The sequence below is a fragment of the Musca domestica genome, unplaced genomic scaffold (assembly GCF_030504385.1).
Source record: "Musca domestica strain aabys unplaced genomic scaffold, Musca_domestica.polishedcontigs.V.1.1 48, whole genome shotgun sequence".
Taxonomy (NCBI): Eukaryota; Metazoa; Arthropoda; class Insecta; order Diptera; family Muscidae; genus Musca; species Musca domestica.
The window spans coordinates 1,947,096-1,965,801 of NW_026712340.1; the positions used below are offsets into that span (position 1 = coordinate 1,947,096).

Sequence of the window (18,706 nt, forward strand, 5' to 3'; positions counted from 1 at the left end):
AAGAAACACCGTTTTGAAATATTGCATAATTTCTCTTTTTAAAAAAAGTGACAAATTAGAGCATTTTTGTGACAGTTGATAGACTAATTTGGTTTGCAGAAACAGAAGGATTTTTAAGATTTTTTTATTATTTTGTTAGTAGACCTTTATGATACCGTGCAAAAAAAAAAATAATTACAGGGAAAATCCAGCAGATTATGAAAGTATAGCTAAAAAAAGAAAAAGGCGTTTTGAAAGATTACACCGCAAAGTAACCTAAGACTTTTAACTTTTTTCAAATTAAGATTCCTCGGAATCCGTGCATATTACGTATCTAGTGCCTTTGGCAATTTAGCAGATAAAAATACAAGGAATATTTCGGTTGAACATTTTAACCCTCAAGCGAGTCAACAAAGGGGTCTTTTTGGTCCTGTTGTTGAAATATCGTAAAAAACTCCCTTTAAAGGGGATCGAAGAAAGTCAAAATATTCTACAAAATTATTTCTCATAAAATTCTACTATAGGTCCTAGGAGATGTCAAAGCTCTAAATCTAACCTAGATGCCAGAAAGTCATATATATTAAAAACTCATTTTTGGGATAAAGTCGTAGTTTGTGTGAGTTTATGCAAAAATCTCCAACAGAACATCATTTTAGAAGGTTGCCGCCAAAGACAAATATATTCCTCATAAAATTTCACTATAAGTCTCCGGAGAAAAGAAATCTCTGTTTCCATTGTAAACCAAAATATTTTTGCATTAATGTTCCGAAAAAAAATCGTGAAAATATTTCTTAATTTTTTTGATCAATTTTCCTCGGCCTTTCTTTGAGTTGACGACTGAAAGTTAGATAAAATTTCATTTTAGGCGGAAGGTATCAAGAGAAGAAATATTCTACACCAAATTCTGCAATAAATCTCAGAATAAACCATATATCTAGGTGTAATAGTTTTTAAGATAATTACATACGAATTTTATATATTACAAGTAAAAATTAGGCGTTTACATTTTCGACTGTTAATTGTATACATTTGTATTCGGAGTCAAAATCTCCTATTATACATAACAAATCATCTTATGAGAATGACCCCAAAGACATAAATATTCCCCGTGAAGTTTTACTCTAAGTTCCGAAAGAAAAGAAATATCTATTTTCATTAGATATCAAGAAAAAGTTTGCATCAATGTTGTTACAAAAAATACCGAAAATATTTCTGAACAAATTTTTTGTTGAATAAATTTTCTACGCACTTTTTTCGAGTTGATGGCTGAAAGTAACATAAAATTTCGTTTTAGGCGGAAGTTGTTAAAAGGAGAAATATTCTACACAAAATTTTACTATAAACCTCGGAATAAATCATATATCTAGGTGTAATAGTTTTTAAGAAAATTACATACGAAATTTATGAATTACAAGTAAAAATTAGGTGTTTACATTTTCAACAGTTAATTATATACATACATAGACAAAATCTCCCATTATACATTAAAAACATCATTTTAGGAGGATGACGTCAAAGACAAAAATATTCTTCATCAAATTTCACTATATGTTACCAAGAAAATAATTAAATATTTTCATTATATATCAAGAAAAAGTATGCATCAATGTTGTCCTAAAAAAACGCGAAAATATTTTCTTTTTTGTGAACAATTTTTACTTTTACATTTTTGAGTTGAGGCCTGAAAGTAACATAAAATTGCGTTTTGGGTAGAAGTTGTTAAAAGGAGAAATATTCTACACAAAATTTTATTATAAATTTCATAATAAACCATGTATCTAGGAACAATAGTTTTTAAGAAAATTACGTACGAAATTTATCTGCTACAAGTGAAAATTAGGTGATTACATTTTCGACTGTTAATTTTATACATTTGTATTCGGAGACAAAATCTTTCATTATACATTAAAAACATCATTTTAGGAGGATGACGTCAAAGACAAAAATATTCTTCACCAAAGAAAATAAATCTCTATTTTCATTAGATATCAAGAAAAAGTTTGCATCAATGTTGTCACAAAAAATCGCCAAAATATTTTCTATTTTTTTTGAACAAATTTTTTCTTTGACTTTTTTCGAGCTGACGCCCGAAAGTAACATAAAATTTCGTTTTAGGCGTAAGGTGTCAAAAGAAGAAATATTCTACACCAAATTCTACTATAAACCTCAGAATAAACTATATATCTATTTACAATAGATTTTGAAAAAATTACATTCGGAATTTATATATAACAAGTAAAAATTCTGTGTTAATAGTATACGTTTGTGTTCGGAGACAAAATCTCCCATTATACATCAAAAACATCATTTTAGGAGGATGACGTCAAAGACAAAAATATTCTTCATCAAATTTTACTATAAGTCACCAAAGAAAAGATATCTCTATTTTCATTATATATCAAGAAAAAGTTTGCATCAATGTTGTCCTAAAAAACCGAGAAAATATTTTCTATTTTTTTTTTTGAACAATTTTTTCTTAGACTTTTTTTGAGTTTAGGCCTGAAAGTAACATGAAATTTCGTTTTAGGCGGAAGTTGTTAAAGGGAGAAATATTCTACACCAAATTCTACTATAACTCTCAGAATAAACCATATATCTATTTACAATAGATTTTGAAAAAATTACATTCGGAATTTATATATAACAAGTAAAAAATCTATGTTAATAGTATACGTTTGTGTTCGGAGACAAAATCTCCCATTATACATCAAAAACATCATTTTAGGAGGATGACGTCAAAGACAAAAATATTCTTCATCAAATTTTACTATAAGTCACCAAAGAAAAGATATCTCTATTTTCATTATATATCAAGAAAAAGTTTGCATCAATGTTGTCCTAAAAAACCGAGAAAATATTTTCTATTTTTTTTTTTGAACAATTTTTTCTTAGACTTTTTTTGAGTTTAGGCCTGAAAGTAACATGAAATTTCGTTTTAGGCGGAAGTTGTTAAAACGAGAAATATTCTACACCAAATTTTACTATAACTCTCAGAATAAATCATATATCTAGGTATAAGAGTTTTTTTTAGAAAATTAGGTACGAAATTTATCTACTACAAGTGAAAATTAGGCGTTTACATTTTCGGCTATTAATTTTATACATTGGTATTCGGAGACAAAATCTCCCATTATATATTAAAAACATAATTTTGGAAGGATGACGTCAAAGACAAACATATTCTTAATCAAATTTCATTATAAGTTCCGAAAGAAAAGAAATCTCTATTTTCATTAGATGTCAAGAAAAAGTTTGCATCAATGTTGTCACAAAAAATCGCGAAAATATTTCTCAATTTTGTTGAACAATTTTTCCTTTGATTTTTTTCGAGTTAAGGCCTTAAAGTAACATAAAATTTCGTTTTAGGCGGAAGTTGTTAAAAGAAGAAATATTCTACATCAAATTCTACTATAACTCTCAGAATAAACTATATATCTATTTACAATAGATTTTGAAAAAATTACATTCGGAATTTATATATAACAAGTAAAAAATCTATGTTAATAGTATACGTTTGTGTTCGGAGACAAAATCTCCCATTATACATCAAAAACATCATTTTAGGAGGATGACGTCAAAGACAAAAATATTCTTCATCTAATTATACTATAAGTCACCAAAGAAAAGATATCTCTATTTTCATTATATATCAAGAAAAAGTTTGCATCAATGTTGCCCTAAAAAAAACGCGAAAATATTTTCTATTTTTTTGGACAATTTTTCCTTAGACTTTTTTTGTGTTTAGGCCTGAAAGTAACATAAAATTTCGTCTTAGGCGGAAGTTGTTAAAGGGAGAAATATTCTACACCAAATTCTACTATAACTCTCAGAATAAACCATATATCTAGGTACAATAGTTTTTAAGAAAATTACATACAAAATTCATGTACTACAAATGGAAATTATGTGTTTGCTTTATATAGTGTTAATTTAACACGTATCCAATCTGAGTCAAACTTTCCCTCTATACTTCATTTTTTGGCGAAAGTGTCAAAGGAAGAATTATTCTATATCAAATTTCATTGTGAGTCTCTGAACAAAAGAAATTTGAATATTGAATATTTACCATGAAAAATACAAAGGGACTCCTACTGTTTGAGATATATTTCGCAACATTTACTATAGACCTTTAAAATGTGATAGAGACCTTTACCCAGACTCAGACTGCTGTCATTTCTAAGCAACTTGATCGAAACCCGCGTCGCAGTGGTCAAAAATTGGCTCGTGAGCTGAAAATATCGCAATATTTCATTCGGCAAATATTGAAAAAATAGCTCCGGGTAAGGACATTGAAATTCCACAAAAGTTCTAGAACTTACACCGCGGCAGAAAGAAAATAGTCTCAAAATAGCCAAAGAGTTGCATCGCTTAGCCGAAAGTGGTGAACTGCCAAATTTAGTTTTCTCCGATGAGAAAACATTCGTTGTCCAGCAGTTTGTAAAGAAACAAAGTAATCGTGTTTACTTGCCAAAGAGGTCAGCTGAAAATGTGCACCTTCGGTTGGCCACCAGAACTCAAGCGCCGGCCATGGTGATGGTGTGGACCGCCGTAACAGGCGATGGTCGCTCTCCTCTCGTTTAATCGACCGTGATATCAGTGCCGAATATTATTGCGAAAATGTTCTGGAGGGTGTATTAAAGCCTTGGGTACGCAAACATTTTGGCCGCAGAACTTGGACATTCCAATAGGACTCAGCATCATCGCACTCAGCACGCATTACCCAAGAATGGTTACAAAATGAGGTTCCTCACTTCATTTCCAGCGCTCAATGACCACCAAAATCTCCGGATACCATTCCTTTGGACTATTGTTTCTGGAGTATTTTAGAAAGCAAGGTTGACACTAAAAAATACCAAAGTGTCGATCACCTAAAGCAAGCGCTTCGCCGGGAATCGGCCCAAATGCCGCAGAGCAACATTCGGGCAACGTGTGACGGTTTCATTGGCCGTTTGAAGGCCATAATTCGTGCGAAAGTTGACCAATTCGAATAAATCTAAACTTATTTTAAAATTTGATGCTATTTCCGACATTTTTTGCTTTCATTCAATAAAATTAAAAAAAAATGTAAAAATTATGGCGTTTTGATATTGTTGCAGTTTTTTTAATCTCACCCTGTATTGCGCAACACATTCTATAGAGCTTTAAAATGTGATAGAAACTTTTGAACTGCATCCAGAATTATTGGTATAGAAAATGGGTCCTACATTACCTACACAGGTGACAAGTTTTTAGCACAAATTTTGGAGAGTATCCTCTCTTAAAAAAATTCAGACATTTCAAATATTTTCCAAGTGTCAAAAAAAAAAAAAAAAAAAGAAAATTAGCCTCTAAGAATTTTCACATGATCACATATGGCAGGGATGATGACGACGATGATGATTCTGACGATGATGGTGACGGTGAACGAACCATGCCACATGACAGCAGCCTCAATACAGCTGTCAAACAAGCAGAACAAACAACCATCCACTCAGCCGTTCATTGAAGTCAACATTTTGATTAAAAGAGGTCATTTTCATGTAGATTTCAATTATTTTTTTTTTTAAAGAACAAGACATTAAGTGGCAAAAAAGTAAGTAAGTTTGTCACCAACACATGTAAACATTCATACCCACACATACATAGATTTATAAAATACATAACCTGATAAAAATTTATGAACAGCTCCACTTATGATTTACGCCAGCTATCTTTCTTTATTGCTTCGTTTTTACTCTGACGTTCTTTCCTCATTCTCATTCTTCTTCTCCTTGTTTTTTTTGTTGCAGAGCGTTATCAAAATATGCTTCCATGAGCGTCGTCTCCAGTACATGGAACGCGAACAAATGCAACAATGGCAGGCCTCGCGTCCCGGCGAACGTATCATCGAAGTTGATTTGCCACTCTCCTATGGCCTGTGCCATGTCTCCCAGCCATTGAATCCGAACTATTTGAATACGGTGGAGATCTTCTGGGATCCCATGAAAGAGGTCGGCGTTTACATAAAGGTCAACTGTATCTCGACCGAGTTTACGCCAAAGAAACACGGTGGCGAAAAAGGCGTACCATTTCGTTTGCAAATCGAAACGTATATAGAAAATAATAATAATAACAACAACAACATCACTAACAATACAACAACTGCAGCAGCAAACACACCAATTGCTGTAACAACATTCCATAATAGCGGCAACAACAACAACAGCATTCCTGCTTCAGGCACAAAAACACCACCCATTGGCGGGGTTGCACCACCATCACCATTGGGCGCCGCTGTAGCAGCAGCTGCAGCCGCCACCGCCGCCGTTGTTGGGGCCGGCTCGGGAGCCTCGCCTCACAGCCAAACTGGAAATTTGACACCGAATGGTCTATTGGCAAGTGGTTTGAAACCACCGATGCCAATCCATGCCGCAGCTTGTCAAGTAAAGGTGAGTAATGCAAAAAAAGATATAATTTTAATTAAAAAAAAAAAACAAAAAAAAAACAAGTAAAAAAGCTATATGTTCGGACGGGCCGAACTTTGAATACCCTGCACCATTTGGAACGAATTTGGCAATTTTCAAAAAATAAAATCCGTTAAAAATTTTGTTAAAATCTTAAAAATACCGAATGTAGCTGTTATATTGGGGTCTATACGACGACATAAACCTGCATAGGTAACATTTGTCATAAGCATTACAATATTCAAATGCGAAATTAAAAAAAAATCGGTGAATAATGTAGCTAAAATCATCAAAATACCGAATATCGGGGGTACCGTTATATGGGGGCTATACGAAGACGTGGACCTGCACAGACAATATCCTGTCATAGGCTGTAGCGTCCATTACGAACTTCAAATACAAAATTTGAAACAATTCCGGTAAATAGTGTCGCTAAATTCATCAAAATACTAAAATCGGGAGGTACCGTTATATGGGGGCTGTAAGAAGTCGTGAACCTGCACAGACAATTTTCTGCCATAGGCTGTAATATCCATTCCGAACTTCAAATACCAAATTTCCGATAAATAATGTCGCTAAAATTATCAAAATACCGAATATCGGGAGGTACCGTTATATGGGGGCTATAGGATGGCGTGGACCTGCACAGACAATTTTCTGTCATAGGCTGTAGCATCCATTACGAACTTCAAATACCAAAATTGAAATAATTCCGGTGAATAATGTCGCTAAAATGATCAAAATACCGAATATCAGCAGGTACCGTTATATGGGGGCTATACGAAGACGTGGACCTACATGGCTCATTTTCTGTCTTAGGATGTAGTATCCATTACGAATTTCAAATACCAAAATTGAAACAATTCAGGTAAATAATGTCGATAAAATCATCAAAATACCGAATATCGGGGGGTACCGTTACAAGGGGGCTATACGAAGACGTGGACCTACATGGCCCATTTTCTGTTTTATGCTGTAGCATCTATTACGAACTTTAAATATTAATTTTGAATGTAGGTGTCCGATTGTCTTCAAATTACACACATCACACTATTCATATTAATCCATGGTCTGGTGTGGAGATGGAATATATGTTGGCCCACTGCTTCTAATACCTCCCCCACATGGGATCAAAATTTTGAATATTCATATTCAAGTTCATAAAACACGAAATCCGATTCTATTCAGACTTGATACATCTCAATATTTCCATGAACACAAGAACTGTTGTACAGATGGTAGAAATCGTATCATTTGCTCTGGTACCTCCTCCACATAGGTTTCAAGATATTGAAAAACAAAACGTTCAAAGAAAGCGAAATAAGCTTTCAAATCCATCCATCCACCTCCTCAAGTTTCCCACATACAAACATTTTTGCTAACACAAGATCTGTTGTGAAGATGCTATACATCTGCCAACCCGTTTTTGGTACCTCACCCAAAAAGAGTCACCATTTCCAAATTTTTATATCTGTCATAACTTGCGAAACAGGTCGGCGATTATTTACATCTTGCTAATCTAAATATTTCTCTTAACCAGAAAAGCTGATATGAATATGTAATTTATGATTTGGCATAAAATTGGATATAAATGTTCGATTTCCTGCAAATTTTGCAAATACCAATATTTTTATGTGTATGAAATGAGGTATGGCAACGGAGTACTTCAGTGGCCTATATCTGGTACCTCACGCACATGTTAACATTTTCCAAAAATCATCACATATCCCATATAAAGTGAAGGAAGTAACCAAACCTGGCACGTCGCAATATTTATATCATATTTATTTAGGTCCGATGCGAAATGGACAATATTGACCCATTGCTTCGGAACCTGCTCCATAGAGAGTCAGCATTTTGAATAATCATAATAGAAGTCAAAATATATTTAAACAATCGAACATTGGGTGAGGGTATACATCTGTCGGCAATACCGACTAATATTTATACCCTACACCACAAGGTGGTCAGGGTATTATGTCTTTGTGCATTTGTTTGTAACAGGCAAAAGGAAACGAGATAGACCCATAGTTCCTTTTGATGATCTGCATAGAATCACATTCTGAGTCGATTTATGCATGTCCGTCTGTCCAAGTATTTTTGTAAACAAAGTAAAGTTGGCATTTATTGCCTTATCCCGATAAAATCTTGCACAAATCTAATGTTTGGCCCAAGGATGAACCCTATTGAAATTGGGGATAATCAATCAAAATTTAGATTCCTTTCCATATGTATCTTCGTCCGATTTGCATTTTATTGCACACCAAACGTGTAATATCAGCCCGAATAAGTATGCCAAATTTGATTGAAATCGGTTCAGATATAGCTATAGCTCCCATATATATTGTTCATCTGATTTGTTATTTTTGTCCTCCGCAGACGTAATATGCACTCTGTAACAACAATATATGGGGAAATATATCAAATACAGCTCAGAAATACATTTGCTAAATTTTATCGAGATCGGATCAGATTTGGATATAGCTCCCATATATAAGTTCGTCCGATTTACCCTTTATTGTGCACCAAACGTCTAATATTTGTCCAAATAGGGTGTAATTTGGCACTTACGATCGAATTGAGTCTAGAAGCTAGTATGTCAAATTTGGTGAAGATCGGTTCAGATATAACTATAGCTCCCATTTACATTGTTCATCCGATTTGTTATATTTGTTACCCACAGCCGTAATATGCACTCCGTAACAACGATATTCAGGAAAATATATGAAATACAGCTCAGAAATATCTTTACCAAATTTTATCGAGATCGGTTCCGATTTGGATATAGCACCCATATATATCTTTATCCGATTTCAAATTAATTGTGCACCAAATGGGCAATACAATTCCGAATTTAAAAGATACAAATACTTCGGCATATATAGTCCTTTGAAATTTAAAATATAATTATTATTATTATTATTATTATTATTATTATTATTATTATTATTATTATTATTATTATTATTATTATTATAGCGTGTATGTTGAATTCTCCCATTAAAACGTTTAATTGTTATGCGGAGCTCTACTAAATTAGCAAAGTGGTGTAGGGTATCGGCCCCGCCCGACTTTAAGACTTTCTTTACTGGTTTACTCTTAACTTTATTCTAAGTTTTATTTGTTATGCCATGGTTATTTTTAATTTTACTTATTTTAATAATTTTTTTATTATTATTTCGCTTTTTACCATATGTAACTGACAAAACATGTTTCTCTCTCTCTCTCTCTCTCTCTCTCTCTTTATTCCCTTCCGCTTTTCTAGGTTTTCAAATTAAAAGGTGCCGATCGCAAACATAAACAGGATCGTGAAAAAATACAAAAGCGTCCCCAGTCCGAACAGGATAAATTTCAACCCAGTTACGAGTGTACCATTATGACGGACATACCGTTGGATTTGATTACAACACCCGCGACCACCACGGCCGGTTGTTTCAGTCCTGAATAGTAAGTAAAGGTTTTAGATTTACGAGCAATGTAAACACCATTGTTGACGATCGTGATCATGGTTAAATGGCGTAGTGCCTGTCAATTAATTGCGATGAGTCATTAATTAAGAAAATTTTGAAAACAAAAAAACAACACAAGTTTAATATTATGATGAATTCATTAAGAAAAAAATGAATTACTGAATTGAATAACTCTGGGGGAAAGTAGTGGCAAAAAGCCTAGAATGAAATGATTTTACTGCAAACCCTACCCCACACCTCATTTGTGCCGGAGCTATTAGAATATTTGCTAGCAATCTCATGTTAATTAATTACATAAACTTTTGCATGTTGTTAATTTTGCCTTTGTTGTAAGAGTGTGTGTGTGTGTGAGAGAGAGAGAGAGAGCACCGGAAAAAGTCTTAAGGGGGCGTAGATGTAATGAAGTGGAAAAGTAAATGTTTAATTTCATTTGAACACACATGCCTATTTAGGAGGCGTCATAAATGTTCTCTAGTAGTCATTGAACAGTTTTATTATTTCAAAGCAAAAGAAAAAAAAAGTGAAATGCCACTTTTGTTATTCGTAATTAATTTCACATTAAATAACAATTATCACAGTTAACTATTGCGATATTATTCACTCGGCGCGCTAAAGCGGTCTAGGCAAGTTCATTGGACTTGTTATACCGACCACCATACTATGGAGGGTATATTAACTTTGTCATTTTGTTTGTAACTCCTCGAAATACTCATGTTAGACCCAACAACTTTTATATATTCTTGATCAGCTTAAAATTCTAAGTCGATTTAGCCATGTCCGTCTGTCGTAAGTTCGTATATGGGCCATGTAGGTCCGCGTTTTAGCGACATTATTCACCGGAATTGTTTCAACTTGGGTATTTGAAGTTCGAAATGGATACTACAGCCTATGACAGAAAATTATCTGGGCAGGTCCACGTCTTCGTATAGCCCCCACATAACGGTACCTCCCGATATTCGGTATTGTAATGATTTTAGCGACATTTTTCACCGGAATTGTTTAAAATTTGGTATTTGAAGTTCGAAATGAATACTACAGCCTATGACAGAAAATTATCTGGTCAGGTCCACGTCTTCGTATAGCCCCCATATAACGGTACCTCCCGATATTCGGTATTGTGATGATTTTATCGACATTACTCACCGGAATTATTTCAAATTTAGTATTTGAGATTCGTAATGGATACTACAGCCTAAGACAGAAAATTGCCTATGCAGGTCCAGGTCTTCGTATAGGCCCCATATATCAGTACCTCCTTATATTCGGTATTTTCACGATTTTCAATACCCACCGAAATTGTTTGAGATATCGTATTTGACGTTAGTAATGGATGCTATAGCCTGTGACAGAAAATTGTCTATGCTGGTCCAGGTCACACAGCTCCGATATAACGGTATCTCACTATATACGATATTTTCATAATTTTAGCTACATTATTCACCGTTTATTTCAAGTTTCGAATTTGAATATGGTAATGGCTAATGGCAAACAATGCCACGTCGTATAGACCCTTATATAACGGCTATATTCGGTATTTTTAAAATTTTAAAAGAATTTAAGGATTTTATTTTTTGAAAATTTCCAAATTCGTTCCAAATGATGGAGGGTATTCAAAGTTCGGCCCGGCCGAACTTACTGCTTTTTAACTTGTTTTCATCTAAACCAGTAATAGTCCGCCAGAAATTAATTGTAATATATTCGAAAATGTTGTGTAGATATGAAAGTAGTATCTGATCTAAGGGCCTATGGAATGATTGACTTCGAATTAGATTTGTATTGGTATTTGACATTGTATTGGAAATTGCGCACCAGTTTTTTTTTGTTGTGACCATCTAAGCTTGACCACATTTTTTGCATAAATCGAAATGTTTGCATATTTTCGTGGTTTAATCGTTTAATAAACAATTTAAATTTTATCACGAAATATTGAACACCTCACAAAGTAAATTAATTGCCACTAAATTATATAAATTATAATATTCTCGGGTATTTTAATTGGTACACAAAGAAAAAAAGAAACAAGTAAAAAAGTATCGGTCGGTTTTGCCGACAGATGTATACCCTCAACCAATGTTCGATTGTTTAAAAATATTTTGACTTCTGTTATGATTATTCAAATATTTAACCCCCTATACAGTAGGTTCCGAAGGAATGGGCCAATATTGGTCATTTCGTATCGGACCTAAATAAATATGATATAAATGTTGCGACGGGCTAGGTTTAAACTGTGTTGTGTTAATGGAAATATTGGGATGTACCAAGTTTTGAATTTTATGAGCTTCATGGATATTCAAAATTTTGAGCCTTTGTGGGGGTGGTACCAGAAGGAGTGGACCGATATATCCCATCTTCACAACGGATCTTTTGTTAGTGGAAATAATGGAATATGTGAAATATAAAAATAACCTAAGGCTTATTTCGGATTTTATAAACGTTTTGGTTATTTAACACTTTGACCATTTGTGGGGGAGGTACCAGAAGCAATGGTCCGATCTCTACCATTTTTTTAACATATCCTATGTTGATAGAAATATTCAGATTTGCCAAGTCCAAATGGAATCCGATGTTAATTTCGCGTTTTATGAGCTTAATGGATATTTAAAATTTCGACCTTTTGTGGTGGAGGTACCAGAAGGAGTGGACCGATATATTCCATCGTAACATCAGATCTTGGGTTTATTAAATCTCACATTTTATGAGAGTTGTAATTATTCAAAATTTTGACCATTTGTGGGGGAGGTGCTTGGTGGTGTTAACCGATATTGTCCATTTTCATCACTGACGCAAATATTAGGATATGCAAAGTAGGAGCAAAATCGTATTATCCGTTCTCTTTCTGTGCAAAAAAATGTATTTTTTGAAAATTTCTACCTTTTGTAGGGCAGGTACCAGAAGGAGTGGACATATATTATCCATCTTAAGACCAGACCTTGGGTTAATACAAGTATCGGTATGTGTGAAATTTGAAGACAACCCGACTATTACATCACATTTTTTAAGAGTTGTAATTATTTAAAATGTTGACCATTTGTGAGGGAGGTACTTGATAGAGTGGACCGATATTATCCATTTTCACACCTGATCTAGCACTGACGCAAATATTAGAATTTGCAAAATTGGAGTAAAATCGGATTGTCCACTCTCTTTCTGTGCAAAAAATATATTTTTTGAAAATTTCGACCTTTTGTGGGGGAGATATCAGAAGGAGTGTTCCGATGTTGCCAATCTCCGAACTCGATCCAAGTTATATAATAATATTAGGATATACAAGTTTGGACCAAAATGGGTACTCCCTTCGAGAGTTATCGTGCGCATCAGCCAGCCAGACAGAGAGACGGACGGACATCGCTAGATCGATTCCAAATGTCCTGGAACGGATTTGGTCTAAAGAGGCCTAGGGTCTAAAACCGTTATTTCGTTTCGGCCGTATCAAATGATATATATACCCTCTCTAGCATTATTTGATGTTTTCAGTAGAAACAACTTTGGACATATCCAGAGGAGAAAATCCCCAGCCCCGGCTAAGGTCGACTGTATAAAAAATGATTGAAATCTAGAAATCTTCTGTTCGATGTATTGAACATAATATGGTTTTACGTGTTCAATGACCCATATCTCTGGATCCAGGACAAATAATAGCACAAATTGTAGCATTTTGGAAAGGCTATGGGTTTAACTATGATTTGGTATATATTTTATGAATAATGGACAATAATGGACCCTTTTTCGACTTTTTTGGGATTTTATTTTAATTGAGTCCAAAAATCGATAGCTTTGACATAACTCCCAAATCGTTTTAAACATGGGACCACTTTTTAGATAAGAATTTTCATTAGAATGATGCCTATACCCGTGTCTAACCCGAATTTTGGACCCGGACTTCGGGGTAAAATATCAGGGTATTCAGGGAACTATAATTTGGCAAAGAGTCAACTATAATTTTCGTGAATTCCCATAATGGGCCCTTTTTCGACTTTTTGGGTTTTTTTTTTTTAATTGAGTCCAAAAAATCGATAATTTTGACATAACTCCCGAACACTTTTAAGTAATTCCATGTGAATAGGTTTTCGCATTAGCTTTCATTGATTTCTATATTTCCAAATTGGTTTTGAAAATCCGGGTCTAGCCCGGGTCCTTGGGCCGGGCCTGATACAAATATCAAGTCCAAAAATTGATAACTCCTAAATCGTTTTAAATAATCACCACAATGTGACCACTTGTTAGATGAGAATTTTCATTAGAATGATGCCTATACCCGTTTCTATCTCGGGTTTTGAACCCAGGCTTTAGGTATTCAAGGATTATAGTACAACTACCTAACATGTGATTTTTTTTTAAATTCGAAAGCTTTTACAAAGTTAGAGTTCTTCCTGGTCTTTTTGACCGTAAATGACCATAATTTAAATTTTCAGAATTCTAGCTCTTATCAATCTCTCTAACACCATTTTGCACTATTTGTTACTTTTTAGCACTTTTCCCCCTAATGTACGACTTTAAAGAAAATATCGCTTTAACTTTCGCCTCTAAACTTTCTGTGACGTAAAAACCCAATTTCCGAGATTTTAGTTTAAGCCCCTTCTTCTGGTCGTTTGAAAAGTAAGACTTTTTATGGGGAGGAGGAAGTAGCAGAAGAAGCTACATATATATCCCATATATTCGCAGGGAGAGGGTCGATACGATCCATCTTCGAACTCAACGTAGGAAATATTACCAATATTTTGGGGGACAAACTGAATATTTTGTTGAGGATCTCGACCCTAAAACTGTTTGTTGGCGTCTACGTCTACATTGTCTTACCTATTTTGACGTGGTAGATGAACTATTTTTTCTTGGCCTTCCTGCATCCAAATAAGAGCCTGTTTCCCAATTTAATTTGCCATCTAGGCCTGGAGATTCTAAGGTCGATCCAAAATTTTTTATTTCGTAAGATCTCTTTTAGTTTCCGCTTAATTTCTCTCGGTGTACATTCTACAAACAAGTTCAGCCCAACAATTCGTTTGCGTTTGCTTTAGAACAACTTACAGATGTTTTTCACTTATCCAGCCGACTATGGCTGCATTGTTGTTGTTTTTTGAATAAATTATACGCCAACTATTAACCGGTTTCGTTGTAACTTTTGTAAGAGAGTTGCAGATTTTTCGGTCACTGCTCTGCTGCTGCCGTTCTTGTGGATGCCTTGCATCAATGAAAGAAAAAGAGAGTGAGCAGAGCAGCGCTGAGTGGAGACATAATGATGGGCATAACAACATAGTTCGGTTTCTGTTTTTGGATGAGGATGAGACGACGACTGCGACAAATGGCAATATTTCATTTAATTTGTAGTAAACAACATGAATTGTTCTCCACGCGTTTGCAAGCAAAAGGTGTTTTAGGTTTTCATTGAAATGCCAACAAACATAAGTTTGAAAACTATTTTTAAAATGATTACTTTATTAAATATTTTTGTTGTTTGTTTTGTTTTTTTCTATTTCTCTTAGCATGAAAATTTGGCCAAACTCGCCGGTACATATTCCAAAATATGATGGCATGTTGCCCTATGCCAATGCTTCGCCCAATGCCAGCGCTAGTCCCATAGCCATTAACAGTGTCTCGTCGACCAATTCGCCAAGTTTAAAGATTATGGATACCAATATGGTGACAGCCCCCTCGGCGGTTATGGGCAACGATATTGATGAATATGTAAGTAGCATTGTTGGAGGAGTGGAGTTGATTCCAGATCCACAGAGTAATAAAAAAATATATTTCCTTTTTAGAATTCCATTACCATAATGCCGGACTCCACACCAGTCCAGGTTACCCAGTGGCTAACCTATCATCGCCTAACAGCATATCTATCGACATTTGCCCAGTTCTCGGGTGCTGATATTATGAGGTGAGTATCAAACGTTTGATGAGATATTTTGAAATTTGTGAAAATCCAAAGCTATAAAAATTTTTTTTTTTTAAAAATTCACAGCAGTAGTGGATCTATAAAAATATTTTTTTTTTTTGGTGGAACTATAAAAAAAATATTTAAAAAATCCACGTCTTTGGCGAAACGTTAATTTTTTTCAAAAACTACGACTTTAACGGGACTTGAATTTTTTTCATGGAAAATTTTACAACTTAAAAATATCTTTGAAAAATCCATTAATTTTTTTGGGGCATCAAAAAAATCTATGTCTTCTGCGGGACTTTAAAACATATTTTTAAAAAATATCAGGACTATGATTTGAATGGAGAAAACATTATTTAAAAATCCACAACTCTGTTGGGGACAAAGAAAACATTGAAAAATTCACGAATCGGTTGGGGATGGAGAAAATATATATATTTTTTTAAATACACGATTCCTTTGGATTTTTAAAAAACCACGATTTCTGTGGATTTTCAAAAAAGTGTTTTAAAAAATCCACGTTTCTTGTGGATAACAAAAAAATGTTTTTAAAAGTCCACAATTTGTTTGGATTTTCAAAAAGTGTTTAAAATGTTTTTTAAATCCACGTTTCCATTGGATTTTCAAAAAATGTTTTTTAAAATCCACGATTTTTTTGGATATTCAAAAAAAATGTTTTAAAAAATCCAGGATTTCATTGGATTTTCAAAAAAATGTTTTAAAAAATCTACGATTCTTTTGGATTAAAAAAAGTTTTTTTTTTTAAATGCACGATTTATTTAGATTTTTAAGAAGTGTTTTTAAAAATTCACGATTTGTTTGGATTTTCAAAAAATGTTTTAAAATGTTTTTAAAAATCCGCTATTTTTTTGGATTTTTAAAAAATGTTTTTAGGAATCCAATTTCTTTCAATTTTCAAAAGGTGTTCTTAAAAATCCACGATTTATTTTATTTTAAAAAATCCACTATTCTTGTGGGTTAATAAAATGTTTTAAAAAGTCCACGATTTGTTTGGATTTTCAAAAAGTGTTTAAAATGTTTTTTCAATCCACGTTTCCATTGGATTTCCAAAAAATGTTTTTTAAAATCCACGATTTTTTTTTGGATATTCAAAAAAATATTTTAAAAAATCCAGGATTTCATTGGATTTTCAAAAAAAATGTTTTAAAAAATCCAGGATTTCATTGGATTTTCAAAAAAAAAAAATGTTTTAAAAAATCCACGATTCTTTTGGATTAAAAAATGTTTTTTTAAAAATGCACGATTTATGTAGATTTTTAAGAAGTGTTTTTAAAAATTCACGATTTGTTTGGATTTTCAAAAAATGTTTTAAAATGTTTTTAAAAATCCGCGATTTCTTTGGATTTTTAAAAAATGTTTTTAGGGATCCACGATTTCTTTCAATTTTCAAAAAGTGTTCTTAAAAATCCACGATTTATTTGGATTTTCAAAAAAATGTTTTAAAAATTTTTCAAAAACTATTTTTAAAAATCCACAATTGCATTGGATATTTACAAATGTTTTTTAAAATCCACGGTTTTTTTGGATATTCAATAATGGTTTTTTAAAATTCACCATTCTTTTGGATTTTCAAAAAAATGTTTTTGAAAATTCACGATATCTTTGGATTTTCAAAAATGTTTTAATAAAATTCACGATTTCTTTGAATTTTCAAAAAAATGTTTTCAAAAATCCACGATTTCTTAGGAATTTCAAAAAAATGTTTTTAAAAATCCATGATATCTTTGGATTTTCAAAAAATGTTCTAAAAATTCTCAATTTCTTTGGATTTTCAAAAAATGTTTTAACAAAATCCACGATATCTTTGGAATTTAAAAAAATGTTTTTTAAAATGCAGGGATCTTACCATTAGATTTCCAAAATGTTTTTTTTTAAATCCACCATTTTGTTTTTGGACTTTCAAAAAGCGTTTTTAAAAATCCACGATTTCTATAAATTTTCAAAAAAAAAATGTTTTTAAAAATCCACTCATTTTTTTAATTTTCAAAAAATGTTCTAAAATTTCTCAATTTCTCTGGATTTTTAATTTGAAAATTAGTAAAAAATCTACGACTTTGGTGCGACTTAAAAATACTTTTAAAAAATGACAGACTGTTGTTAGACTTAACCACGATTGTTTTGGGACGTTGAAAAATATTTTTTTATTCCCCGGCTCTAGTGATACTTTCAAAAATATGAAAAAAAGAACCAAGAATCTAATAATATATTTGTAAAAATCCTAGACTTCGGCGTAACTTTAAAAATATTTTTATTTTTATATACGTGCTTTTCTTCTTTTTTGCTTTTTATGTGCTTAATTTTTCTCTTTTCCTTTTCTTCTCTTCCAGAATGTCCAAGGAGGATCTAATTCAAATTTGCGGTCTGGCCGATGGCATACGCATGTTTAATATTTTGAGAGCAAAGTGAGTTGGCAAAACAAATACAAATGCCATCACATAATTAATAATACAATAATTCCTCCCCATTTCCTCCTCTCTCTCTTTCAGGGCCATAACACCCCGTCTGACCTTATATGTCAGCTTGGATGGCAGCAATTATAATGCAATTTATTTGATTTCCAATACGGCCAAGGAACTGTTGCAAAAGCTATTCAAATTACCTGGCTTCTATGAGTGTGTGGCCAAAAGTTCTTCAACCTCTATGAATGGCAGTGGAGGTGGTGGTGGTGGCGGCGGCATGGATAATTCCTCACCCTACCACAGCTGGGGCATGCATTCGAAATATTCGGGCAGCGGTTCAAGCATTTACAATGACGTCAATACTAAGAGTTTAATTTACATTAGTGGCCCATCCGGCATCCATGTGGCCATCACCGATGAGGTACTGGCCAATGAAATCAAAGATGGTAGTCTCTATGGTTTGGAAGTACAAAATGGAAAAGTTGTTATGAAATTAGTGAACAAAAATGAAAATTAAGAAAAAAAAGAAAATAACAAAAA

General features: G+C 33.2%; 1 protein-coding gene across 2 annotated transcripts in view; it reads left to right on the forward strand.

Moving 5' to 3' along the window:
• Positions 1-18,706, forward strand: part of LOC101897723 (upstream-binding protein 1) — a 65,000-nt gene extending 46,294 nt beyond the window's left edge. Inside the window, exons 8-13 of one of the 2 annotated variants that reach the window (XM_020038893.2) lie at positions 5,748-6,386; positions 9,667-9,848; positions 15,349-15,550; positions 15,625-15,743; positions 18,095-18,169; positions 18,254-18,706. In XM_020038893.2, the coding sequence (XP_019894452.1) occupies positions 5,748-6,386; positions 9,667-9,848; positions 15,349-15,550; positions 15,625-15,743; positions 18,095-18,169; positions 18,254-18,683 (1,647 nt within the window). In that variant the 3' untranslated portion in view covers positions 18,684-18,706. Of the gene's footprint in view, positions 1-5,747; positions 6,387-9,666; positions 9,849-15,095; positions 15,235-15,348; positions 15,551-15,624; positions 15,744-18,094; positions 18,170-18,253 lie in introns of those variants that run through there. The other variant, XM_020038896.2, reaches the window with a different exon arrangement.